Source organism: Jaculus jaculus, chromosome 4, assembly GCF_020740685.1.
Source record: "Jaculus jaculus isolate mJacJac1 chromosome 4, mJacJac1.mat.Y.cur, whole genome shotgun sequence".
Lineage (NCBI taxonomy): Eukaryota > Metazoa > Chordata > Mammalia > Rodentia > Dipodidae > Jaculus > Jaculus jaculus.
In genome coordinates, this window is record NC_059105.1 from 49,390,268 (window position 1) to 49,417,904 (window position 27,637).

Below are 27,637 nucleotides of genomic sequence, written 5' to 3' on the forward strand. Positions count from 1 at the left end.
ATGCGGCCGGGGCCGTGGTGGCCCGCGCTCTGGCTGCCCGTCCTGGTGGCGCTGCCCGCGGGCGCCGGGCGCGAGGAGCAGGCGGCGCTGTCAGGTAACGCGGGCGGGCGGGCGTGTCCCGCGCTTGGTCCTGGGTCGCCCCGGCTCGCCGGCCGCGCGTCCACACTTGGGTTCGGGGCTCTGGCTCCTGCTCACGCCCAAAGGCTCGTGTCTCCAGATGCTTCTTTAAACTCAGGGCGCCGGGGCTCTAGGAGGGAACAAGTGTCCCGCCCCGCCTGGCCGCCGTGACCTTGGCTTGCTGGTCGCGGTGCTGCGGTGCCTGGGCATTGTGTTGGCGCCGCGTACCTGGGCCGCGGGGCGCCCGAGCTGCTTCGGGTGTTGTGGGCGCTTAGGATCCTGACACTGAAAAGGAAGACTTAAAAACTTGAGTCTAATTCCAGAACTGATAGTAATTCGTCGTTGTCCCACCCATAATTCCTTTAAAAGATTTCCTGGATGGGTTTTCTACAAATGTCCTTTCATTATATTGGTCACTCTTGGTCTCAAGAAAGGATGTCAAGGGTGGAATATACAACCCCCCCCCCCTTCTTTTTAAAATTAAGTTGGAGCTTTACATGGATACATCATGAGGTGGATGTGTTGGTGCCATCATTTCCCTCCTCCCTGACCCCTTTCCCCTGAGGGCCTTCCTCAATGGGATTGCTGGTATTCTCTGCACGGTTTGGGTTTTGAGTTGTGAGACCAGTAGTCAGTAATGGAGAGGGGGAATAGGCAATGCCTCTGGACATTCCCTTCCACCCTGTGGCTCTAAAAGTCTTTCCAACCCCGCTTCCACAACATTCCCTGAGCCATGGTGGGCGTTTAAGTCTACTTACTTAGTCTAGTAGCAGACTCTGGATTTCTGCAACAAAACAAAGTCAGGGTATGTAAGAATAAAGGAGAGAAAGAATATAGAGTATGTAGATAGTAGCTTCTGTCAAGTCCCACAGCTCCCAGGTAAAATGCAGTGAGTTATAATCTAGGGGACTGCTGTTGGAGTGACCTTCTTGTTGGGACATTTGCGTTCAAACCACATCAGAGACTGTAGCCAGTTTTCATTAGGCACGTATTTGTTAGGTGTTAACTGCATGCTAGATAAGTGTTTAAACTTTATTGTATTATTTAATAGCCATAGATGCCCCATGAGCATTTATATTCCCACTTTACATATTAGAAAAGAAATCCTTAGTAGTAAATAAAACAAGTATATACGGATGAAGAAGGGAAACAGATTCAGTCTAAGGAGGAGGGCCCAAGGCATGGCATAGCAGCCAAGTAGAAGTAGCCATAGACCCTCAGAACCTTGGGCTCTAGTTCAGTTACTGCATTCAGACACCAGTTGTGCTATAACTTTGAGTCAGGCAGATATTCTATAGACAGGATTTTCTCATCAGTAAAATGAGAGTGTTTATGGCTAACTAGTTTCTGATATTTTCCTCACTTTTTTTTTTTTGCCTTGATGAACCCAGTGTTTTTCTTGTACTTATTTATTTTTATTATTAGATATGGACATATTTTGTATGTAAACATCCCATGTGGGTACCATCCTTTCCCTCCTCTCTGCCCCTTTACTGAAGAGGCCTTCCTCATTGTGGATGCAGGTCAAGCCCATGAAGATTGTGGGTCATGCATTATGGGGGCAGCAGTCAGTTATGGGGGAAGAGGCCAAAACAGAGGTGCAAAATGTCCCAACTTGTGGCTCTAAAAATCTTTCTGCCCCCTCTTCTGCAAAATTCCCTAAGCCATGCTGGGAGCATTTTAAGTCTACTTCAGTGATGGGCACTTAGGAGCATCGGGATCTCTGGTTTGGTAGGTATTGAGTGTCCTCAGTGTCTTTCTCATCACCCTTGTTCTGACACTAGCTTAACTAAGAAAGCAGCTTAACTAAGAAATTCTTGCTAATTTCCCCGATTCCACTGGGGTGGAGTGTGCTGGGTGGTTTAATCTCCTCAAGTCCAGTTCCCATCTAAAAAAGAGAAACAGATTCTCCAACACAGAGTGAAGCCAGCACTAGTAAATTGGGATAACCATTATTAATTTAGGGAGAATTAAAAGGGTTTAGACACTTTTATAGTCTAAGGTTAGTGGGAGCTTGACAGTGGAAAGCAGAATCATTATCTGGATATGATTCTGACTTGTTTCTCAGTTCCAAATATGATTTCCTTTCTACTGAGTGGATCTGTTAGCTAATCTAAGAGCAGTTGGTTACCTACCATGGCTGTGTGCCACTATTGCACTTGTGTGAGCATCACCTTAGGTTGTTTACTTCTGAGATAGAACCCGGTGTTTTTCAAATTTTGTGGTTTTTTTTAATATTTTTATTTTTATTTATTTATGTGAAAGGGAGAAATAGGCAGGGAGAGAGCGCGAGAGAATATGGGTGTGCCAGGGCATCCAGCTGCTGTAGACAAACTCCACACACATAGGCCCCCTTGTGCATCTGGCTTATGTGGGTCCTGGAGAATTGAACCTGAGCCCTTTGGGTTTCCAGGTAAGCACCTTAACAGCTAAGCCATCACTCTAGCCCTGTTTCCTTTCTTTTGTTTGTTTCTGCATGACTAGTAGTAATGTCTCTCAGTTTTGTTAAAGGCATACATAAATGCTTGCTTGCCAGAGCTTTTTGTTCTCTTTGAGGCATATAAGATGCCAGCTGAGTTGATAAAATGTAGTCAGCAGCTAAGAAAATGGCTACTTCCATTTCCATATGGTAAGGCTTGCCACTCCAGATGACTTTGAATACAACTGGAAACGGAACGCTGATCTGGAATGTTCCACTGACCCTGTTGGAACTCCTGGATTAGCCTAGGTCTAAGAACTTCTGCTGCTGTAAATCTATGGCTTTATGAGAAGCCCTGAGAGCAAACAGCTGGTGCAGTAAACACCCCCATTCACAGGAGATGTTCCAAAGCCCTCAGTGGATGCCTAAAACCTCAAGTGGTACTCTACCCTGTATATACTTTTCCTATATACATTTACCTATCCTAAGGTTTGGTTATAACTCAGGCATAGTAAGAGGATGGCAACTAAAAATAGATCAATTAACACAGTATAATTGGTTTTTTGAACTTAAGAATTATTTCAAGGATTTTTCATTTAATATTATTATACCTCCGTTGACCACAGAAAACCAAAGACTCACTAAATGAAACTGTGTAACATTGTTCTCCCTGTAGCTGTCCTTCCATAAAGTAGGGTCCCTTCACAACATAGTAGGCGTAGATTAGATGGTACTTACCCTTCTTGTTCTGAAAGTCTGTGTTGGACACATACACACTTCATTGGAACGGAGAACATTCAGCCTTCAGAGGCCAGGCTGCTGTCACCGTTTTTGGAGGGAAGACAGACATTTGGCGGAGGAGGCAGTTTTTCTTCAAGTATCAACTGTAATTTCCAGCCAGTGGCTTAGATCCTTAGAAACCATCTGTTTCCCTTGCAGGAAGTTCAGGTTACACAAATGGCTTCCGGGAAAAATCTCTACTTGAAATTAAAATCAGACCTGTATATACAGTAGAATGTGTTAATTTCCATTTTGTTTTCATATTATTAGAGGAATAAAAAGATCCATATTCATGTTAAAAACAAAATGGTGTTAATAGAGAAGTTATCTGTGTAACAAATAGCTTTTAGAAATCCTAACTCCATCCAGATCTATTTGGTTACATTTGAACTGCCACATGGAAATTACTGGCTTTTTTTTCCCCTGCTCTTCTCCCTCCCTTTCCTTGTACCCAAGGAAGATGGATTGAATGGAGACAATAGTAGCATAACTTTACAAGTAATTGTATAATTTAATGTTTTCATTTGTTGGGAGTTTTTCCTGTCTAAGAACCAAGGAAGGTTAGATTCCCAGGAGGAATGCTGGTGAAAGTTTTTTTTTTTTTTTAATAAGGGAGGTGATTTATGATCTGCTAAGATTTGAGAAAAGTTTGCATTTTTCACTTTTAGAACATTCTACAAGCAGGTAAAGGAACTACCTGCTCTTTTCTAAAGGAGTATTTTTGCCATATGTCTGAGTAAACTCTAACTTAAATATATTCAGCCTTAAAAAAACTAATAAATGTCAAAAGTACCATAAAGGAGTAATTTTTATACTGATCTTATTAACTAAAGCAGGTGATGTGTACTTGTCTCTTTTTCACATGTACCAAAGTATCTCCTTGTCCCCAGAAAGTCTGGCCCATATTCAGGTGGATGTCTCCTACTGAGCCCCATGTGTGCTATGTGTTTTTCATACACATAGCTGCAAAACAAGTTCAATTAATAAATTGCTTACAGTTAGGGATTAGCAACTAATAATATGATGGACAAATCTCAAAGTTTTCTCAAATAAAAGTTACTTAAAACTTTTGTGTTATTTCTGGAATTTTCCATTTAATATTTTAAAATATTTTATTAATTTATTTACACGGAGAGAGATAGGAGAGAGACAAAAGGAATGGGCATGCCAGGGCCTCCAGATGCTACAAAGTAACTCCAGATGCATGTATTACTTTGTGCATCTGGCTTCATGGGGTACTGGGAATTGAACCCAGGGTGTTAGGCTTTGTAGGCAAGCACTTTAAACTTTGAGCAATCTCTCCAGCCCCCCATTTAATATCTATTGACTATAGGTACATGTAAAGTGGAAAGGGAAGCCACAGAAAAAGGAGACCCTACAGTGCCATAATTATGTGCACTAACCATTCACAAATTGAATGGTTATTGTAAAGTGAACCGAGAAGTCTGCCTCATTGGTTCAGGTAACTTGACCTGAATTCTTTGAGAATATAAGCAAATGCCTCATGTACTTGGCTTAGGACTTAGGCACAGCTTCCCAGACACCCGCTGCTCACCAGATTGCCAGGTTAGTGAAAGGCTTGAGAGAGCCTGATGAGACTAGAGAGGAGTTACAGAGGTGATGCTCATTCTGAGACCTGGCTGTAGTAGAAGTGGCATTCAGTGTTGGTCCCACAGAACTGTTTGTTGTCTGAAAGGTGAGCCTGAGCTGGAATGGCTCACATTGTCAGGCCTTTCTTAGGATCCCACTCAGGAGTGAGGAAAAGAATCGTTTGGAGATGAAGCACCCTGCAGGGCGGGCACCTATTTCAGCCTCAAGTAGAGGCAGTGGCTCTCCCTAGGCAGTTGTAATAAAACCCTTCTGACCAAATAAATGATCACCGTTTCTGTCTTATAAGTTCCTAAAAATGCCTTTTTGTTTTCTGGATTGCATGAATTTGCCCACATCTGTCACCAGGTCACCGTAGCAGCGATCACCGGCAAAGTCTAGGGCTGCAAGAATAGAGGAAAGGTGTTCATGCCAGAGGCCAAGCAGTCATCAGTGTCAGGTTTTAACCAGTGGTAGAGTTCATACTACCACACTAGCTGTGTTTTCCCTTTCCCACCCTCAGTGGGACACAGAGAAGGTAGACACTGACCAGAGAAATGTCTCTAGAAGATGGGAGGAGAAGGCTAGGAAAGACGTGGTCTTTATAGAGACCAAGACAGGTAGGGCAACCATGATATCATCTTGTCACAAGTGGTCTTGTCTCATGCCTTGTTAGTTACCCCATGGTTTAGGATTCACTGGAGCTCATTTGGGACTAGACTTGTGGCTGACCGAATTGCTGGTCTTTTAGATATTTAGGAACTCTTTTGTGGATGGATGGAGTTACACTGCCTTTAGGAGAAGGTAATAAGAACAGAGGGCAGGGCTGGAGAGATGGCTTAGCAGTTAAGCGCTTGCCTGTGAAGCCTAAGGACCTGGGTTCGAGGCTTGGTTCCCCAGGTCCCACGTTAGCCAGATGCACAAGGGGGCGCACGCATCTGGAGTTCATTTGCAGAGGCTGGAAGCCCTGGCGCACCCATTCTCTCTCTCCCTCTATCTGTCTTTCTCTCTGTGTCTGTCGCTCTTAAAAAAAAAAAAAAAAAAAAAAAAAAGAACAGAGGGCAGCCAGAGGACCCATGACATGTTTGCGCATACTGCCTGGAGTATTTTATGGGTCCTGCATCAGCTGCACCTCAATAGCCAGGGAAGCCTCCACAGGGCAGCCTGCTTCTTTTTTTTTAAATAGATTTTATTTATTTATTTATTTATTTGAGAGCAAGAGGCACAGAGAGAGAGAGAATGGGCGTGTCAGGGCCTCCAGCCACTGCAAACCAACTCCAGATGCATGCTTTCCCCTTGTGCATCTGGCTAACGTGGGTTCTGGGGAGTTGAGCCTTGAACTGGGTTCCTTAGGCTTTACAGGCAAGTGCTTAACTGCTAAGCCATCTCTCCAGCGCCTGCATCCTGCTTCTTGAAGCATGTTTCTGGTCATCAGAAGGTCAGCCTCTTTCCATTTGTATACTCCTTAATCTGGTGAAGACTGGAGGGTCATTCAGAACAGGTTCTTTTCTTCTAATCCCTTACACAAAATCCACTGATGGACGCCATATGAGTAAAACCAAACCAAGATTATTGCCACTTCCTGCTTCCCCTTTCCCTCTTTAATCTGGAGAGGAGCAAGAAGATGGTCCTCAGCCAGGGGCTACTAACTGTGACCAGTTCAGTCATTCCTGTAGTTAGGGTACACCGGTGATGAGGTAGGGGAGGTGTAGCCTTTGACTTCCTGCTTGGCCCCACCATTGTGTGGGTTCTGCAGGTGGATGACGTGGTGTGGGCTAAACAGGGTGTGATAGTGCATCTGGAGGTTTTGGGAGGTGGGAGTGCACCATGTCTTGTGCTGGCAATGGTAAATTGGTTGGGTTTTCACTGGCTTGGCTACGCCTGCTTAAATAATCCTTTAATCCTCTTAAATTGCAACACACATGCAAATGACAAGCATTTAAATGCTGCAGGATACAGTAACTAACTCCATAGGGAAACAGCTAGTGAGAGCATAAGATGAAGAAGACAAAATAAAGCCTCGTCAGCAGCAAGCAGATGAGTATGGTTGAGTATGCATGTTTAGGCATGGGTCAGAGCCTAACACGCATCACTTGCTAGCTGGCGCAAGCTCTGCTGGGATCTGCAGAAGGAAGGCTGCAGTCCAAGGACACCCGAGGCAGGGGTGAGGACTGGAGGGTAGACAGGCTGCAGTGTCATGCTGGAGAGAAGTGAAGGGGGTCATTGAGATGCTTGGGACTTTAGAGGGGAGGGGAGATGTGATCATGGTGAGATGGGAAGTCATTGGAGGGCAGTGACGGTCTCTGAGTCATTCTTTTTTGATTGAAGGATAGGTTGTGGAGGGAAACCAGCTAGAAGGCTATTATAGTAATCTAAGTGCAAAATGCATGTGGCTTGGGTAACAAACCTTTACTCCCAAATTCAAGTAAGTACACAATACTTAACAGTGTCATCTTGCTTTTGAGAGCTATAGGTCCTGTTGATTTAAAAGATGACCTTAGGACGCAATGGAACGATTTTCTTTGAAGCAGCATTTATTTGCAAAGCCCAGGCCCCACAAAGAGGATATTTCCCTCAGACTACTAACATAAAGGGACTCTTCTGTGGGTGCGAATTTAGTCCTTAAGGTAGTGGGGCTAATTAGGAGAGGAGCTGTAGGGAGGGTCCTTGGTGACATCCATAAGAAAAGTTCCCCCAACACAGAGCACACATGTGGTGGCAAAATACCTGGCTGGAAGTGAATATTTTACAATGTCTTGGTACATGCACTGTGGACCTGTGGCCTCATGCTCTTTCTCTGCCCCACTAAGATGCACTCTTTCCCACTGACAGGTAGACCTTTCCCAAGGATTCCCAGTACAAAATTCCCAACTTTAGCTGCTTGATTTAGCCTTGATTCCTATTCCAGAACCCTATGGAAGGTTGTGCAAAGAGCATGCAATGTGGGACAATCAGCCTAGAGCTCTGCTTCCTCCTCTGTCACTTCCTAGGTGAGGACTGCTGTGCTTCTGGGTTATCAGGGCTGTCCAGTGCTTCCAGAGTTTCACAATACATTCTTTGATGTTTTATCTTTCTTTAGCAAGACTGTGCTTTCCTCCATGCTCTCCTTGACCCTGAGTTCTGTGCATCTTAGATGTGCCCAAGAATGCCTCAGCCTTGGCTATTTTATGTGCTCATAGCACTGATTTTGCATTCACTTGTGGATTCCTGGATGTAGTGATGCCATACTGGAGTATAATTTTTTTTTTTTTCTAGATAGTGTTTTACTCTAGCTCAGGCTGTCCTGGAATTAACTGTGTAGTCTCAGGATGGCCTCGAACTCACGGTGATTCTCCTACCTCTGCCTCCTGAGTGGTGGGAGGCACCACACCCAGCTCTGGAATACAAATTTTACTTTTTAATATATTGTGCTTATCAGAGACTGCTCAGCTTCATTCTGTTATTATTTGGAAACCTGACTGTTGGCATGTATTCTTATATTTTCACCTCAGATTTTTCAAATGTTGGAACTTTGTTGGCAAGTTTAAAAGCATATGCATTTTATTACTGTGTTTACAGAGTCCTCACATAACTTCCCTGCTTTGTGTAGCCTTCTGAGAGCTCTGTTTTTCATGCAGGGGGTGGGAATAAGTCTCTTTACTGTTCTTCAACTGCATACTAAGAATGTTTCAAGCCAGGGTAGGGACCTATCTAAGTTATTCAATAGTAGTCTCTAAATGGGTGTAACCGTTGACTAGTAACCACTGGTTATGTAATCCTGCCCCAACTTTGGTATAACAGGTCGTTCTGCCTTCATTTCAGGTCTGTTTGTAGAAACAGCTGAACACTTTCCTTGGAGCCATGTGTGGCTAGGTGTAGGGCCCATTCCTCTGGACACCACGAACATTCCTTTTTCCTGTTTCCTTGTTGAGAGAGGTTTTCTGTTGGGCACACTGTTTTGTATGCAAAAGAATTTATTTCAAATCCAAGCACAGCAGAAGTTCCAGAAGAAAACGAGCCCTATTACTTTTTAACTTCTGTAGCGTTTATCCCAGTAGCCTGTAATGTAGTACCTGTCTCCTCTTCTCACACACACACACACACACACACATTTTGAGGTAGGTTCTTGCTCTAGCCCAGACTAACCTGGAATTCACTATGTATCCCAGGCTGGTCTCAAACTCATGGTGATCCTCTGACCTGTCTCCTCTGTCTCCTGAGTGCTGGAATTAATGGGGTGTGCCACTACGCCCGGCAGCTTCTCCATATTTTATTGTACTATGTTACATCTACTTATTACATATGATATACAGCATGTTCTTTGTACACATGGATCTACACACTTACATTTGTTTAGCTACATCCATCTCTAGCCATACACTCCATGCTGTAGACCTAGTCCTCTTTCCTTAGTCCCACAGTGAAAAACAGTATCTGTTCAAAGCTGGATTCATCCCCCATTCCTCTCACAAACTTGCTTGCACACCAGCACTTCTGATCTGGGTGAAGGGCCTCACCATCGCTCCACGCACCAGAAACATCCTTTGCATCTTCTTCATCCAGTGGATCTCGGAAGCCTTTGATTTCACTTCCTGAGAGTCCACCAGTTTGTTCCTCCTCCTCAATAGTTTGAGTCGCATGGTGTCCGCCCCTCGTTCTGCGGGTGGAGAGGTGATCCAAGCTTCATCCTGTTGTTGGTGCCTGAAAACTTTCCAGGGCCTTGTTACTGGTGTCTTAGCCCTGCCCACACCTTACTGGTTTGTTCAGTTGAGCCACAGCAGTGCCCTGCTGAGACTGGTATTGACCTGAAGTCCCTCAGTGCTGCAGAAATAACCTCCCTTCCTTCACTCCCCCAGCTGCAGGTCTTGAAATCTTTCATGTTGCACCCAGTCTTTATTCCCTGATCTGTGTAACAGCTGGATATCCCTAAACTGAATTACTCCTTTGACTTTTCTCATCTCCATAATTTTGTACACATTTGTCACTCCTTCAGCCCAATTGTGTTCTGTTGCTTCCAATTTACACTTGAGTCTTCCACTCATATTTCATCTTTTCTGGGAAGACTCCTTAATTTCTGCCATCCATTTCCGAACCAAAGATACCCTTATTTTCTGTGCCATGTCGTTCCCTCATGAGAAATAAGATTGTCATCACTGGACTGTGATGTTTTCTGTCTCCCGCTAAGTGGGAAAGACTGAAGGACTGCAATCACTATAGAGAAGAATTTACTGGTCATAAAATGTTACAAACTGCTATTGTCTCCCTTTGAATAAGTATTTTACAAGACTGGACAATTAAATCCTTTGGAAATTACTTATTTTTTGATCTCTCAGTTTCAAGGTGTAAATCTTTGAAGGAAATGGATGTCATTAAAACCTCTGAGTCAGACTGTTACTGCTACAATGAAAATTACCACATGCAGTGGACATATGTGTGGTCAACCATTCAGGTAAGGGCCAGCTTTGACATCATGTTTTCAAGGAATTAAAATACATCACTTCAAGACTAAAACGTATGTTTTATATGGCTTATATCTGAGTATCAGGATAAACGCTAACGCAGGGGTGCACACAGTAGCTCAAGGAGGGGTGATGTGGGCCAGGACATTCACTCCTCCTTATACCTTCCCAGCTTCTTAGATCATTCCTAATGAGTATACCATCTAAGTAAATACAGGTTTCTGTATTAAAAACAGCAATTAGAATAGTCCTCAATGAGAATGTGACATTTAAAATTTCACTGAAGTAAGTTATCCAAAAGGATATCTGGGGAAAGAGTGTTCTAGGCTGAGAGGATAGTCAGAACATTGTGTCAGGAGGAACACGATGTTAACTTGTACCATTGCTAATTATATATACCAATTTGGTTGCTTGATTAAGGTTGTATCTGTTAGATCCTTCCACTTTTTGCTATTTTCCCCTTATTAATGAGTATTTTAAGGAGGTAATTTGAGCCCATGAAAATATTGCTAATAATCAAACTTATATCCCCAAGTTTTATCACCCATTTGATGATTTTCTAAATCTGTTTTTCCTTCTATGCATGTTAGACATGTATGTATATTTGTGCGTGTACACATAAGTGTGTGGGTGCGTGTGTACGTGTGCATATGGAGGCCAGAGGTCAATGGTGGGTTGCTTCCTCAGTTACTCTACATTTTATTTTTTGAGGCAGGGTCTCTCACTGAACTCTGAACTCACTTATTTGGCTAGATTAGCCTGAGATTTCTTATTGGCTAGAAAGTAAGTTAATCATAAAACTGCTAGAGTGAGTTAAAAGGAAGACAGCAGGCAGTTTGAAGGAGCTTCTATTGGCCAAATCCAAAATGATTTGGGAATTAAAATAAACAGCAAAAGTAACAAATTATAGTCCATTGGATAAACTTGCAATTCATGTGACTTTCAGGATATTAATATTAATAATACGTAGGGAAGAAATCTCTACCCTTCAGTAGATGCTAATGAATGTAAAAGGAACCGTGGAAGGCTGGGGAGAGGCTTGGTAGACTGCTGCACAAGCACAGGACCTGATTTTGGATTGCAAGAACCCATGTACATGCCCGGCATGGTGGTGTGTACCTGTAATCCCAGCCCTTGGTAAGTGGAGACAGGAGGGGCCTGAGATCCCTGGCTGGCTAATCTCGCCCAGTGAGTACTTTCCTAGACACTTTTTCATGTAGCATTTGGGACTAGGGGTGTTCCTTAGTACTGGGGTTGCATTATCATGCACATGTGCACAAACGTGCACACCCACACTGGTACTCATCCCTCCATTTTTATCTACCTGCCTTAAAACCATGAGTTCTGATAGCTCCAAAGCCACAAGGTTCATTTTAGTCTTCCAGTGTATTTCTTGGCCCAATCTAGACTATGTTGAAAGTAATTTCAGACTTGCTAAGTCATACCACTGTGAAAAGCAAACCTGGTAGCAGGAGTTGAATGTTAGTTCACAGTGTTTTAATACTCTGAGAACAAGTAGTTTATTTTGTTTTATTTACTTGAGAGAGAGAGAGAAAGAATGGGTGTACCAAGGCCTTTAGGTGCTGCAAACAAACTCCAGACGCATGCGCCACCTCATGCATCTGCCTTACATGGTTCCTAGGAAAGTGAACCTGGGTCCCTTGGCTTTGCAGGCAAGCACATTGACCGCTAAGCCATCTCTCCAGCCCATAAGTAGTTTAAAAGGTGTGCTTGAGACCAAAAATAAACCCAACATGGCTCAGGGAAATCTTGTGGAAGAGGGGGTGGAAAGAATGTCAGAGTCACATGTTGGGTCATGATTTGCAGAGACATTTATCATACCAATAACTGGGGGCTAACTCCACAATGCACGACCCATTTGCATTAACAAGGAGGGTCTAATGGGAGGGGGTAGATCACAGATGAGCCTAAATAATGGTACCAAACTGCCTGTATTTACTGAAAAGAAAACTAATAAATTAAATTTAAAAAAAAAAGGTGTGCTTGAAGGTTACTTGAATTAATCCATTCCTACTGCTCCCCTTCAGAATATGATTATAGTATTCCTTCAAGAATATAGTTTGTTTTATATGCTTCCATTTCAGATGTTATAGAATCATTGTTGATTTTGTTATTATTATTATTTTGAATATATACAACACAATATGGCTTAAAGTCAAAACATGGAGGCTGGGAGATTGCTTATGGTTAAAGGCAATTGTTTGTAAACCTGCCTTTCTGAGTTTGAATCCTGGCAAACACTCACAATCCTCATGCGCTCATGACAATGGGAGGTGGAGCCCAGAGAGTCTAGAAGCTAACAGATCAGCTAGACTAGTGCATATGCAGCAGGAAGAACAAGGGGGAAGGAGAGTACAGACACAGACACCCCAGGGTTGTGGTTGTCCCCAGACCTCCACATGAGCTCCATGGCCTGTGCCCACTCATACGTACATCTCTCTCTCTCTCTCACACACACACACACACACAGTGTGAAAGTGAAAATTCTCCACAGAAGTCTTCTTAGAGAAGTCTCAGTCCCCTTCGTCCCTTTTATTTTTTTTCTTACTGGCAGTTAGTCAGTAGTCTCTGGTGTCTGTATTTCTGTACTTCTTTGTGTAAAAGTAAGAGTGCCACTTTCTTACGTATGGAAAACTTAAAGCAGTGGGACTGAAGAGTGAGTTTAGATGAAGAAGAAGAGAGGTTTGTGTTTGTTTTTTATTACTATGATGAAATAACCATGGCACGGTAATTTCGTGAAGAAAAGTGACTTATTTGGCTCCCAGTTGAGACTGTAAGTCTAAGTAGTGTGATTCAGGCTTTTGTCTCAGGTTGGGTGACAGTGGCAGGAGCACATTTGGAAGGGACAGATCACATCTTGAAACAGAACCAGCAAGCATTTGAGGGGTTAGGCCTGTTCCTAGAGACAACTCACATTTCCCATGGGAACTCTTGTAGCCCTATCCAAGGGCAGCTCTCTCAGTGATCTAAGGCTTCCTGTTAGACCCCTTTGGAAAGTTTCACACTTCTCAGCACTGCTATGGTGGGACTTAGCTCTCAGTGTATAAACTCCTGGGGATCCCATGGAAGCCATATCAAACCATAGCAAAGACCAACTTCTGGGCCTAGGCCCTTCCTATACTAAGAGGTCACGGGGAAGAAGAGCTAGTTAGAGGAGTGAGAAAAGGGACAAGGAGCGAAGAAGGATGTGTTTGGGAAGCCCTAGAAAAAAATACAATAGGGAAGGGAATGGTGAGTAATCCCAAGCGCTTTTTGCAGGGCAGTGAGCCTGAGGGTTGACTCATTGACCATGCAACTTAGCAACTGGAGGCCCCGTGTCGGGACAGCCTTTTGGAGTGAAGCCGGAGTGTTTTCAAGAGAATGGGAGGAACTGTAAAATACAGACATAGGCAGCTTTATACAGAAATCTTACTGCAGCTTAGAAGCAAAGAAACAGGGGCTTGCTGAAACACGAGTCTGTTCTTTCCTAAGTGGGCAATGTATGTGCATAGAAATGATCTAGGGGAGAAGGAAGAAGTGCGGGTGGGCTGTACTTGAGTGGGCAAGGGTGAGGCGGGGATCCAGTGCCTGAGTTGGGAGCTTGGAGCATATAGGTTTCCTGGGGGGCAGACGGATCCCCGGCAGGCAGGGAGCGGAGTATGTGCCTGCAGATGCTGACCGTGGGCGGATATGGGGACAGAAATCGGGCCATGTTCATTTCATTTTTAGTGAGGTGAAAGGGTCATCATCCAAGAATGAGGATAGGAAGGAGATATTGGAGTATGAGGACGGCATTGTGAACGTGTGTTCAAGAGAGTAAAAGAGTGAATGGGAAGGGGTGTGTGGTGGGAATGACAGTTTTCCTGTCCCGTCTCATGTTCGTGGTTGTGCACTTGAGGTGAGGCCGCTGCGTTATGTGGCACGCGGTGCACAGATGCAGGAGGGGGTGGGTTTGGAGCTGTGCTTTGCAGGTGAGCATGATGAAGCAAGAAAGATTCAAGGCAGGCAAAGCTACATTCAGAGGAATGCTGGAGGGAACTGAGGGGGTCAAGGGGGCGAGAAGCATTGGAAAGATGCCCAGATCTGTGGTAGGGTCAAGGTGTTCAAGGGAAACTATATGTAGCCGGCGGTGGTCAGCCAGAGGCAGCATGAGCATACACACTTGTAGGGCTACAGTCATCATGAGTGGTGAGCTGAGGCAGGGTGTGGAGAGCAGGTTGCTCGGAGGAGTTTTAGCGGGTGTACTGTGTAGATGAAAGGTCCTAAGACGAATGAATGTTTAAAGGTTTGCCAGCCCAGGTTCGAAGCCAGTACTGGGCTTTTCTGTGTTCTTTCCTCAGCCAGTCTTGGGTTAATGCTTACTCCTCTGCTTGTGCTTTTACCAAGCTTAGGGAAAGTTTTGCCTGTGTTTATGAATAGATTTATTCCGGTTTTGTAGGTGAAAATCACCAGCCCAGGCCTGCTCCACATTGTGTATATCACAGGAAGTCATAACTGCCAATATCCAGAAACCATCCTATCTTTCATCAAATGTGCGAGTCATAATTTTTGGGCACCAAAGGAGTCTACAGAAATAACTCTAGTCTTCAGTCCCTCTGGAGAGCCTGTGTGCTTCCTGGTGAAGCCCATCAGGAAGGTACTTACCTACACAGTCAGTGTGAGTCGAGACAGTAAGTACACTTTCATCACACTTGACTTTGGGCTCTTTTTCCGGAGTGTCTTTCAATAAGTTGATGTGTCTCTGCTTCCAGCAATGCTGTGTATTGACACATGATGTGTGTTTTTGTCTTTTCCAGTTGTGGATTTCAAACTCTTCGGTGTATTTGTGGCAGGCATTTTCCTTTTCTTTTGTGCTAAGACGTTGAGTCGGTAAGTATTCCAGTTTTACATACTTAATTTTGTGATTCAAAAGGGTCACATTAGATGGTTTTTGATTCTAAACTAAGTATTTCCATTCCATTGTACATTTGTAGTTCTTGCTTTGCTGTTGCAAGTGATAGGGTATAAAAGAATGTTTGAAAGATCTTTAAAGATCACAAGTAGTTATTTCTGTAGCATTGGCCTTTTCATATATTTTGTTTACACATGAACACATCTTATTAGATCTTCATAATAACTGTGAACTTGGCATTACTGTTCTTATATTACTGATGAGAAAACTCACATCCATTGTCACTCAGCTAGTCAAGACTCACACTCAAGGCTTTCTGACACCAGGAGCCTCCTTGACTTGTGCTTGTGAAGGTGACAAATGTCTGCCTCTTGGATAAACGTGTGATTTTGATACTTTGTCTCTTGCAATTTCTTCTTTGAAAAACAAATCTCTTTTCTAGCATTTTACATCTTAACTTTTTCATGCTAGTTACTATTTGTCAACTATTTTTTATCATTCATTGTTCACTTTTGAGCTTCTCCTTACAGCGTAGTAGGGTGTGTGTGTGTGTGTGTGTGTGTGTGTGTGTGTGTGTGTGTGTGTGTGTAGTGTTGTCTGTGAGCTTTACAAACTGGATGATGTGTATGTAGCAGCAAGGGTAAAGCTTGGACTCTGAGGATCTGGGCTGCAGTCCTGAACCTTTCAGTTAGCAGAGAATCACTTGGGAAGGTCTTTTGACTTATTCATGATTTAGTTTTCTCCTCTATAAAATGTAGACATGAAGCCAGGCTTGGTGGCTCACACTTTTCATCCCAGTACTCAGGAGGGTGAGGTAGGAGGGTAACTATTAGTTATAGGCCAGCCTGGGCTACAGAGTAAGTTCCGGGTCAATGTAGCTACAGAGAAACTCCGACTCAAAACAGACAGACAAACAAACAACATAGGCATGGATAGCTAAGGATGCATGTAAAGCTCTCAGACAAGTACCTTCTACATGATAGGTGATCATTTACATTTACCATCATTGGATCATGTCTGAATATAAAAGATAACTCAGACGTTCTTCTCTGAGCTAGTTAACATGCTATTTACCACAGATTTCAACTATTTCAGTTTTTAGAACGAGTTACACTCTTGAACTTTTCTTAGTATCCTTTATGCTGTGGCTTTGGTTGTCATGTTAAGCATGTTTTTCTTGCTGAAAGTGCTGCCTGGAATTTGAATGGTGTTTCTCTGTTTGTCTCAACAGAAGCCCTGCTTTCTATTATTTTGCGGGGACGGTGCTAGGTGTTGTAATGCCGTTAATCTTTATGCTGCTGATGGTTAGAAGATACATTCCAAAGGTAGGTGTACCGTGTGCAAATGAATAAAATATGGAAGCGAAGGTCTTGTAGATATGAAAAGATCAATTAATTCATATTATGATGGATCCTAATTCAATCTATGTTCTTATGCTACATAATACTAGGTATCTGCTTTCCTGGAAGGTCAGGTTTTATTTATTAGTATATCTAAGGATTAAGTTTGGTGATACTTTTGATACCTCTTTTTTTTCTAGATAGTTGGTTTTTGTTTCTTGCAGGGAGGGTTGTGGTAGGTCTGATACCATTTGATTGAGGATTGCTCTCAACTTTGCAGAGTGACACTGAGTCTTTGGGGCCTTGAGTAACAGCACTGCTACCTCTGGAGCGGTTCTCAGTCTCCTGTACACCTTCAGTGAAAGAATGCCCTGAACATAACTGAGGACAGATACTACTTCAGCGCTCTGATTACAGGGCAAAATACGAGCTGCTCGTTTTTTAAATTAATTAACTAATTTATTTGTGTGGGGAACAAAGACAGAGGGAAAGGTATGGGCCAGCTCATACTCTATTATATTTATTTGGGAGTGACAGACAGAGAAACAAAGAGGCAGAGAGAGAGAGAGACAGAGAGAGAGAAGGGGCGTGCCAGGGCCTCCAGCCACTGCAAACGAACTCCAGGTGCACGTGTCCCCCTGTGCATCTGGCCAACATGGGTCTTGGGGAATCGAGCCTTGAACCAGGGTCCTTAGGCTTCACAGGCAAGCACTTAACTGCTAAGCCATGTCTCCAGCCCCGGCTCATACTTTTTAATAGTGCTTCTCCAAGTTTAGTATACATGCCAGCCACCTAGGAATCTTATTATAATGCAGTCTGGTCTAGCCACCTGCAGTGAGACCTGAGAGTACATATCCAATAGGCTCTTATATGAGACAGTGCTGCTGTTTTGAGGACTGTGCCTTGAATAGCAAAGCTTGTAGATTGTAATCTAAGTACTTGGCTTTGGTTTGACCAAAGTTTTTAACACAAAGTGTTTATTTGTTTGCTTCTACTTTTATGTGTGAATGAACCAAAAGACGTGTCACTTATTTTCTTCCGCACACAGTATAGCACGTTTGGGGCGCTAATGATTGGTTGTTGGTTTGCTTCAGTTTATGTTGTATGCCAGTTGCTGGAAGATCTGAAGTGGCTATGGTATGGAAACAGAATATATGTAATAGGTAGGTAAATATTTTAAAAGCACATTCTATTAGTGGTGGACTTGGAAGTACACCTAGAAGACTTACATTGGCTTGTTTCTCTCCAGCATCTAAATTTTCATTTTTGACTAAGGAGAGGTGCTGTGAAAAGCAACATTTTGTTTCTGTCACTTCTGTTCTTTTAGAGTTCATTTAAAACTGTTTCCCTTTATAAACTTAAGTAATAATCAAGAGTTTATGAAGTACCTGAGGAGATGGCACCTGGTAAAGTGTTTGCCATACACGCATGACCACCTGAGTTCAGATCCCTAGCACCCATATTCAGGCTGGACGTGGCAGCACACATCTGTAATCCCAGCACCAGGGAGGTGGGAAACTGGTCTAGCTGAATCAGCGAGCTCCAGGTTCAATGAGAAACCCTCAACAAATAAGGTAGAGTGATTGAGGAAGACACCTCTTGTGGACCTTTGTCCTCCACATTGCATGTACATCCACACATGTACATATACACACAAACACACATGTACATGAAATAAATGCGTAGGAAGCATCTGTCACTTTGGACTGCACATGGTGGTTAAGCTCTAACCACATCTAACCTGTAACGTAAATTCTTCTTTAAAATGTGGCTCTTTTCTTTTTATTAATATTTTCCGTGTAAAATGTAAAAAATTGTATATGTAAATGACTAATGAAAATGGTCTTTCCAGAAATACAGAGGCTGGTCTGGAGGGATTGTTTAGTGGTTAAGGCACTTGCCTATGAAGCCTAAGGACCCAGGCTTGATTCCCCAGTACCCATGCAAGCCAGATGCATCAAGGTGATGCATGTGTTTGGAGTTTGTTTGCAGTGACTAGAGGCCCTGGTATGCGCATTCTCTCCCTCCCTCCCTCTCTCTCTCTCTTCTCTCTCTTCCTCTCAAATAAATAAATTAATTAAATAAAAACAAATGCAGAGGCTAAAAACACCATTTACTTCCTTTGTTTTATGTTATAAAATTCTTGTTTTATTTTGATTAAGAAATAATGGAAACTGGCCAGGCATGGTGGCACACACCTTTACTCCCAGCACTCGGGAGGCAGAGGTAGGATCACCATGAGTTTGAGGCTACCTGAGACTACAGAGTGAATTCCAGGTCAGCCTGAGCTAAAGACCCTACCTCGAAAAACAAAAAACAAAACAAAACAAAAAATGGAAAATGGAACCCTTGAATGCCAAATTTCTTACATAACAGCTCTAAAACAAAAGTAAGTTTTTTAAAAAAATCATTTTTTTCTTTTTTTAAAAAAAGATTTATTTGATGATTTATACTCTGTAGACATTACCCTGGAGATGTCTCAAGATGTAAAATCCCATCCTTTGGGTTGTGGGTTTTTTGTTTTGTTTTGTTTTCTCCAAATCTGATCTTTAAAGTTCAAAAAAAAAAAAAAAAGATTTATTTGAGAGAGAGAAAGAGGAGAAGGAAGGAAGGAAAAAAGAAAGGAAGGAAGGAAGAAAGAAAATAAATACATAAATATATATGGGTATGCTTGGACCTCCTGTGTTTACAAACCAACTTTGTGCATTTGGGAAATCAAACTCAGACTATCAGGCTTAACAAGCAAGCACCTTTAACTGCTAAGCCATCTTTCCAGCCCCATTATTCCTTTTATGTTAATGTATTCTTGTTTTGTTTTGAAGCAGGGTCTCACTCTGTAGCTCAGGCTGGTCTCAAGCTCACAGTTATCCTGATACCTCAACCCAAGTGCTGGGATTAAAGGGGTGAGCCACCATGCCTGGTTTTGTCAATGTATTTCTAAAATACGAGCATTCTTCTATATAATCAAATGTGAAGTGTTTTAGCACTGGGAACTGAACCCAGAGCTCATTCATGCTAAACATGTGCTCTACCACTGAGTTTCATCCCCAGCCTATTACATTTTAAAAATCAATAGTTGTACAAAGTCATCTAGTACCTAGGTCATGGTAAAATTTCCCAGTCATCCTTGATGTCTAGTTTGTGTACACTAGCATTAGTCCAGAACCTCATTTTATTTATATCTGCTGTGTTCAGTAAATCTCTTTTAATCCACAGCAGTTCCTTTTAAAAAATCTTTTTAAATAATGATTTTCTTTTTGAGAGAGAGACAGAGGGAGGGAGAAAGAGGCAGAGAGAGAGTGCATGTGTAAATAAACCCCAGATGTGTGCACCCCTTGTGTACATGTGGGACATTGCTTGTTTGTCACATTTGCATTTGGCTACATGGGACCTATAGGTTTGAACAAGCATGTTAGGCTTCACAAGGCAAGCACCTTAGTCACTAAGCCATCTCTCCAGCCCCAGGTCCTTTTTATCAATCACAAGAAGCTGGGCCAGTTGTCCTTCAACTGTCTGGATTTGTCTGATGCCTCCTTTCTGGCATGATCTAACTTGTTCCTAGTTCCTGCACATCAGAAACGAGACCTTGAAGGTGTGCTGAGATACAGATCAGTCACTTCTGGTGGGGGGTATAAGAAATGGAGTGCACTTCTTGTCCTCACAGTGGAAACGGTGTCCTGTGGTTACACCAGCAGTAATGGCTGAGTATGTCATTAGAAAGGTCACCATCTGATCGCTCCTCTGTAAAGTTGCACTTTCCTTTTGTGACTAGAAGATAAAAATTAAAAGCACAGTTTATATCAGAATATGACATTCACTGTGACTTATTTCTTTTGAAAAATTTTTTATTTATTATTTAAGATAGACAGAAAGCGAAGGAGAGAGAGAGAGAGAGAAAGAAAGAAAGAATGGGCACACCAGAGCTTCTAGCCAGTGCAAACAAATTCCAGACACATGCATCACCTTGTGCATCCGGGTTATGTGGGACCTGGAACATTGAACCTGGGTCCTTAGGCCTCACAGGCAAGCACCTTTACCACTAAGCCATCTCTCCAGCCCCACTGTGACTTATTTCTGACCAAAGCATCCATGACAGCATTTGTCTGCCCAGCACACTGAACTAACATATAGACATGACTATGCCATTATAATGACTATATATCCTAAACAGAATCAGCATATTAGCTTATGTGTAGACTAGCTGTATATATGTATATATTATTTTTCAACCTTCATTGGGAAAAGAAAACAAAAACAAGGTTTTCTGATAGAGCTTACCTTTTCTTTTCCTGTTTCAATTAGCATATAGAGTAACAAATTTCCTTAGGATGTTTGCATACGAACTTAGTTTTAGAAGATTCCCCCCTCCTCAGCTCCATCTCGCAATCTCCTCTGTACCCCACTGCCCCCGTGTTCTCCCTTCACTTTCACATCACGTGTGTTGTGTTCCTCTCCCACCCTATACTTAAAGCCTCTCTTTTTTCCATCTCATGGGTTCCTTTCTAGTTTCTTGGCCTCTACCAACACCGACTCCCGCATAAATACACATTTATGACAACTCAAAGCTAGGCTGTGCATAGGAGAGAGATCATGTGGTATTTGTCTTTCTGAGCCTGGCTTCCCTCCTTACGTCAAGCTTGATTCTTCTACCAGGTTTTTTCATACTCGGCTTTATGTCACTGCACCTTCTGCTTTTCAGGCTATGTCTTGGTGGCTGGACTTTCGAGCTTTGCTGCCTGTTACAGACATGGGCCCATTGCTGAGGACGGGAACAGAAGGCTTCTGATGTGGCTGCTGCGGGCCCTTGCGCTGGCCCTCATCTATGCAGGCGTGGCCGCGCCTCAGCCCGCGTACGCAGCGGTGATCCTCCTCCTGTCCTCCCCAGGTCTGCGCTTCCCCCTGAAAGCACTCAGCTACATGAGGGGGTACGTGCCTTCTTCTGTTCCTAGCAAATCTGACATGTTGAAGTCCATTTTTATTATTTAGCAGACGTTTTCACATCCTATTTAATCTCATAAATAATTATATTTAATCTAGAGATTTCACATAGTAAGGGGGAAGGAAAACAGCTCCAAGCATCAGATCCTATTAATTTGCTTCATTAATCCTTTCAAGGTATACTACCAATTACTAGGTGATTAGAACTCACTCGAAATTTACTAAAATCACTGGCAAAATTACTTGTACTCGTTCCTACCTTTAATTTGCTCTCATCAGAGCCAAAGGCTGGTTTAGTGACATTAATTATGCTCCTGAGATAAGAATGAGGGAAAAATGAGTCATAAGTTATTTATGAAGATATTATTCAGTCCATTGTATTAAGGCCTTTCTCTTACGTTTTACGTTAAAGCTCAAGTCTTGGGCAAAGAAAGAAAGGTAAGATCACTTTGGTTGTCATAGCTTTGTTAGGCCTCTCTTCAGTCTTGGAGTCTGGGCATGTGTTTTTGTGTTATGTCATAGGTGGAGATGGCCCCTTGCCCGTGAAGTGTACTTTTGGAGACAAATGCCTACATTTATATATCTTTTAAGTGTGAAATAGAGCTTGCTTGGAGACTAAAGGGATATATTTTTTAAAATATTTTATTTTTGTTTATTGGAGAGAGAATATGGTCACAACAGAGCCTCCTGCCACTGCAAACAAACTCCAGCCGCATGTTCCACCATGTGCATCTGGCTTATGTGGGTTCTGGAGAGTCAAACCTAGGTTCTTAGGCTTCACAGGCAAGCACCTTCTCCAACCTAGAAGGCTTTTTTAATGGGGTTTAAGAAAGCTTTCCTGGAAGAAGTATCACTGGGCTAGAAGTGGACTAAAGGAAGGGACTAGAGTGGTCAGTGGGTAGTGAGGAGCTTCTCGGAGGGAGAAGACCGCATCTGATGGCATCTCCAGGCAGCAGTGCTATGCGCAGTGGCCAGGTGGGAGCACATCCCGGGCTGCGCTGAGCAAGGTGCCCCCGTGCATGGCGGGGGTTGTTCAGTGCGCACTTTAGATAAGGTATAAATCCAGATGCTTGGTGCCGAGGCAGGGGTTGATCATGAGGGCTGTGGCACCCATCAGAGCGGAGCCAGTTACCCTCGGTGTAAGCTGACTGCTGCTATGGGAAAATGAGGGTCCTGTGGTGCTGGGCTTATCATTTTCTAGGAAAACTGCAAATGTGGATTGAGGTTAGGATGTGAGTCCTTATGGGTTCAAATGTTGGAAGCAAAGCAAATATAATTAAAAATAAACTCAGCAGACAAAAATCAAACCAGAGACCATGAATGCTAATGGGCAGGTGGGATAGCCCATCTGTCTACTGACATGGAGTGTTGGGAATGGGCACCCTCTGTGGCAGGAGACATGACCTCACATGCCACCACGGTCTGAGCAAGTACGGATGAGGATCTGGAGTAGGACAGTGAGACGCAGGCTGGTAAAGGGAGTCACGGGTGGTTAGTAACACCGCCTGTGAGGAAGGCTGCGGTGGCGGGTAGCCTACGATCTGGTGACTTCGTGCATGGCAGTGTCAGCGGAGTGGAGGTGTCTGCACCCAGGCTGAAGCTGAAAGACAGCAGTACAGGTTGAAGGGTTGAGATGAAGGCATTCTCTCTGCCCCATCTGCTCAAGGCAAGCAGGGTCTGGAATTTCCAGCGGCCACTCTGCCCGGAGGAGGCTGGCCACTGCCCATCCTCCAGGCCTCTGCCTGGACCAGACTTGTGGCTTGAGGAGCCCAGGATAGAAGTCCTCCCTTCCCTTCGTCCCCAGCTGCCCCGCCAGGAGTGTGTGTTTCCTCTCAGCTGCATGGTGGTTCTGTGTGTATCTGCTGGGCATGCTGCCACAGTCCACATGCACTATAATCCTCTCTACTTTCCGTTTTACCAGCACGAAGAACTGGGAACTAAAACAGGAGCTTACAGGTTAAATAGTAAACCAGAGAAATATGCCTTGATTTTGTATCGTACCTTCTGGTTTGCAAACATTTTGATAATATGTGGCAGCTACTCCTTTGGTTACCATTGAACACTTGTAATAGGCCACTCACCGTGCCGGTCAGTTATGTAAAAGATCTCAGTCTGACTTAATATGATAAATTTTACTGCTTTTGTTATTTTTTTTTGTTGTTTGTTTTTTTTGTTTTTCGAAGTAGGTTCTCACTCTAGCCCAGGCTGACCTGGAATTCACTATGGAGTCTCAGGGTGGCCTTGAACTCACAGCAATCCTCCTACCTCTGCCTCCCGAGTGCTGGGATTAAAGGCGTGCGCCACCACGCCCGGCTGCTTTTGTTATTTTTATGAGACAAATGAGGCCCAGAACTGTGAAGGGATTACTCAAGTTCATGCATGAGTAAACCTCAAAAGCCTGGACTGTGCCCCAGTTTTCTGAGTCAAAATCTAGGGTTTCCCCAGTGGGGAATCTGGCCAGGTATTTAGAAGAACAGTATCTACCACTGCCTGCTCAATGCATTTTACCAACCATTAGACAAAGGTTTATGACTTATAGGGTCAGAAAAAGAAAATCCCAATTATGAGCCTCTTAGCAAGTATGTAGCAAAAGAAAAACTAATGGCAGTGAATATTGACACAGCTTTTGTGCAGTGTGACTCTCCCTTGGTTTAGTCAAGCATCACCACTAGGTGGAAGTAATACCCCATAAACCTGGCTTCCTGGGTTAGAGAGTAAGTCAAGTGGTATATGTCCTGCTGGGTTTCCATAAAAGGACATGTCACAGGCTTGCTTCTGTTTGTGTCCTAGAAAACCAGCAGGCCAAGCACAAAGAAGCCAGGCTTTTAGTTTCTGATTGTTTGATTAGAGCTTACTGAAGGAGAAAAATATAATTAATGTCTCTTTCAGAAACTGACTTTCAAGGGCCTTAGGACCTTGTTTGTCGTGGTCCAGGAAGCAGGGAAGCATATTAGGCTCCATGCCTGTATGTTCTCTGTGCCTCAGCCGCAGCCTGATGGTGGAGAGTGTGGGTAAGAGGGGTAGGGAGCTGGGAGGTACTACTGTTGCCGTCCGAGAGATGCATGTTTGTATGTGGGCAGAAATCCAGTAACCAAATGCTGCATGTTTTAGGAAAATGAAGCCATGGTTCACCTCAGAGCCGCTGGTAGTCAAGTATCTCACTGATGAAGAGTACCGGGAACAGACTGAGGCCGAAACCACCAGTGCTCTGGAGGAGCTGCGCCGCGCCTGCCGCCGGCCTGACTTCCCGTCCTGGCTGGCCGTCTCCAGACTGCGTGCTCCTAAAAAGTAAGCCTGCTCCGCTGCTCTGGCCAGAGCGTGGGTTCTAAGTCACTTGAAGATAACAGTATTCGGGACAGGAACTTGCACGTAGACTCCTTCCCTGGATCACATATGATGCCAAAGTTGTCCAAGTGCCTTTTCCTAGGACTCTGACTTTGCAATGGAATTGCTAAAGTCTGATTAAATACTGATCCTGTGTGTTGTATTAATCTCTGTGAGGCATTGACGTTAAGATAATGAATAGTAAACCTAAATTTATATAAAATAGTAGAAACAAGCACACAGGAGTGGGTATGTCTGGCTATATTGGGCCTCAGATGTCCGCATGGTTTTCCACTTTTCCCTCCATCACTGTCCCCAGAGGGAAAAATCACAGAAGCCATGCTCAGTACAAAGTGGCATCCTCTGGTAATACAAAGTCAGGCTTAACTGAAGGGAATAAGTAGCAAGAGCACACATTGTCTTCCAGATAAACCTTTCTATGATAACATTAATATTGTTTAAAACAAAAACTGATTAGATTTGCAGAGTTTGTTCTTGGAGCAAGCCACCTGTCCCCTGAAGAAGTCAGCATTCATGAAGAACAGTACGGTCTGGGGGGTGCCTTCTTGGAAGAGCAGCTCTTTAGTCTTCAGACTGACACTCTACCTGCAAGTTGACGTCACTCAGAGCAAGGATGCGGATAAAGGGCTAAGATCTATTAAAGTTGGGCAGAACCGTTCCAATGAACAGTGGAAAAGTCCTGTGTGGAGAAGAAACACGAGCCATACTGGGAAGCAAAGTTAATCTGTGTTGAAGATGACTTACTTCTGCTCCTTCCTGTGCTGGACGTGGACATGAAGATTCTGAGAGTCACTGCCACTTGCCTTGAATGAAGACCTTCACTGGGTACAAGGGAAACATGTTCTTCGGGGGAAGAGCAAGAATGAACCAGGTGCCTTCTGAGCACCAGAGCACTAACTCCTAGCTTAGTCTCCTGAACCGAGGTCTAAAGGCTACATTACGCTTCCTCCACCTTGGAGACACCCAAGATAACCTGAGCCAGTGTGTTCTAAAGCATAGTGGGAAGGATGCTAAGAAGAGCTCGTGAGGAGTTCGGAGTCAGCTGTGCTTGGTACAGAGTTAAATGCATGCAGGCTTCTTGGCCTTTCATGCTCTCACATTGTGAATCTTCTCCTTGTGTGGAGGGTTTCTGACTCAATTTGACCACAAACCCTTTTTCATGAAATTAATAATTTTAGAACACATGTTTGGAAAATGCCAGTGATGGTGAAATTTAGGTTTGGGGGTGTAAAATCACTTTCCCTAAGACCACAGAAGTGTAAAAGTGCAGCCTTGGTCACACCCGGCTGCGGTTTCCTATCACTCAGGTAGAAGACACTCTAATGCAGGCTGAGAACCTGTGTCTCAGGGTTGGCATCTTCTTTTTTTATATTTAAATTTTGTTTTTTAAGTAATGGCCAACTACCTAGTTTTTAGTTTATAACAGGTAAAAAAATACAGAATTATTTCTTAAGATTACATTTAAAGTCTGGATTAAATTTTTATATACATAAGGATTTAAAATTAGAATTTCGCTGGGCGTGGTGGCACACGCCTTTAATCCCAGCACTCGGGAGACAGAGGTAGGAGGATGGGCTAGAGTGAGACCCTATCTCCAAACAAACAAAACTAGAGTTTCTGTACTTTTTATATATTGAAGACATTTAACCTTTTGTGACATTTTAAAGTTGATTTTTACAAATTGGCTATATATTTTTGCAATGCTTTCCTACAAAACAGATTTATGATATTTTTTATAAAAAGCAAATCTGTTTCTTGATTTGTGATGTTTCACTCTGGACTGAAGTGAGCAGCTGTGCTTTGTACCTGAGGAAAAGTCAGAAACCCAGGTCTAAGATTTGAACATGGCTGCACTGATTCTCTGAGAATCAAATGCAGGCTTTTTTTTTTTTTTTTTAAGTGTGATGGGATCATAAAATCCCTATTTATCAAGAAAAGGGCAATAAAACAGAAACAGGAAATTCTGACACTGTTACTTAATTGAGCCACATTTAATATGCTTTGCTAAATTGTTAATGAAAGTAAGGCTAACCATTTGGAACTTTCTAGATTAACAAATGATATTTCCTCTTTGAAGCGTCTGTCAATGTTCATGGTCTGCTTTTTGCCAGACTTCTTTCAATAATGTATTTCCATTCAATTTGAGAATGTTAGCCATTTTCCGTGTGTAGACATCATTTTATTACAGTTTACTCTGAGTTTAATTTTTTGTAATTATATTTATGGGTGATGTATTTTACTACCAGGTGTGTCTATGCTTGCACTCACCAGGGGCACCTCTCAGAAGGCAATTTCTGTGGCACAAAATGTGGGGGTAGTAACTGGAGAGATATCTCAGCAGGCAAGTGAGCTTCCCTAGTACGCATGAGGATCTGAAAGGGCCTGAGTCTAGCTGGCAAAAGCCAGACATGCATACCTGTAACCCCAGTCCTGAGGATGGGCAGCAGACAGGAGAATCACTGGGCCTCACTGGGTCAAGTGTACAGTGACTGCTGGAAAGCCACAGCTATAAGCCCACCAACAAACTGCTGTGACCATCAATAAAACAGCTACACACAAGAGTCTTCCAGGACATTGTTTTTCATGTTTATTTTTAGAGGGATTTTTCATTTTGTTATGTGATACTGTGAGAAGATAAACAATTAAAAGCATTTATTGATTAGGTTTAGTATATTTCTATGGTTTTCTTCTGAATTGGGTTTATTATAGCATTAGTCACAATTTTAATCTCTTTCTAGTAATGTACAGATTCTTCCCTCCTTTCCTTCCTCCATTTTTCTTT

The 27,637-nt window shown here is 43.2% G+C and overlaps 1 protein-coding gene across 1 annotated transcript; it reads left to right on the forward strand.

Moving 5' to 3' along the window:
- Positions 1-27,528, forward strand: Nemp2 (nuclear envelope integral membrane protein 2). The gene is made up of 9 exons (XM_045148012.1): positions 1-94; positions 10,216-10,331; positions 14,780-15,011; positions 15,138-15,210; positions 16,464-16,557; positions 17,621-17,735; positions 21,272-21,497; positions 24,622-24,798; positions 25,313-27,528. Exons 1-9 carry the CDS (start codon positions 1-3, stop codon positions 25,449-25,451), a joined length of 1,266 nt encoding a protein of 421 aa, XP_045003947.1. The 3' UTR covers positions 25,452-27,528.
- The last annotated feature ends 109 nt before the right edge of the window (positions 27,529-27,637 follow it).

What these genes read in the sequence shown, in the direction of transcription:
- Nemp2 (XM_045148012.1), top strand. Translation starts at nt 1, where the DNA reads ATGCGGCCGGGGCCGTGGTGGCCCGCGCTCTGGCTGCCCGTCCTGGTG. An exon ending in AAACAGAATATATGTAATAG is followed by an intron (nt 17,736 to 21,271) that starts GTAGGTAAATAT and finishes TCTGCTTTTCAG; the next exon opens with GCTATGTCTTGGTGGCTGGA. An exon ending in GCACTCAGCTACATGAGGGG is followed by an intron (nt 21,498 to 24,621) that starts GTACGTGCCTTC and finishes TGCATGTTTTAG; the next exon opens with GAAAATGAAGCCATGGTTCA.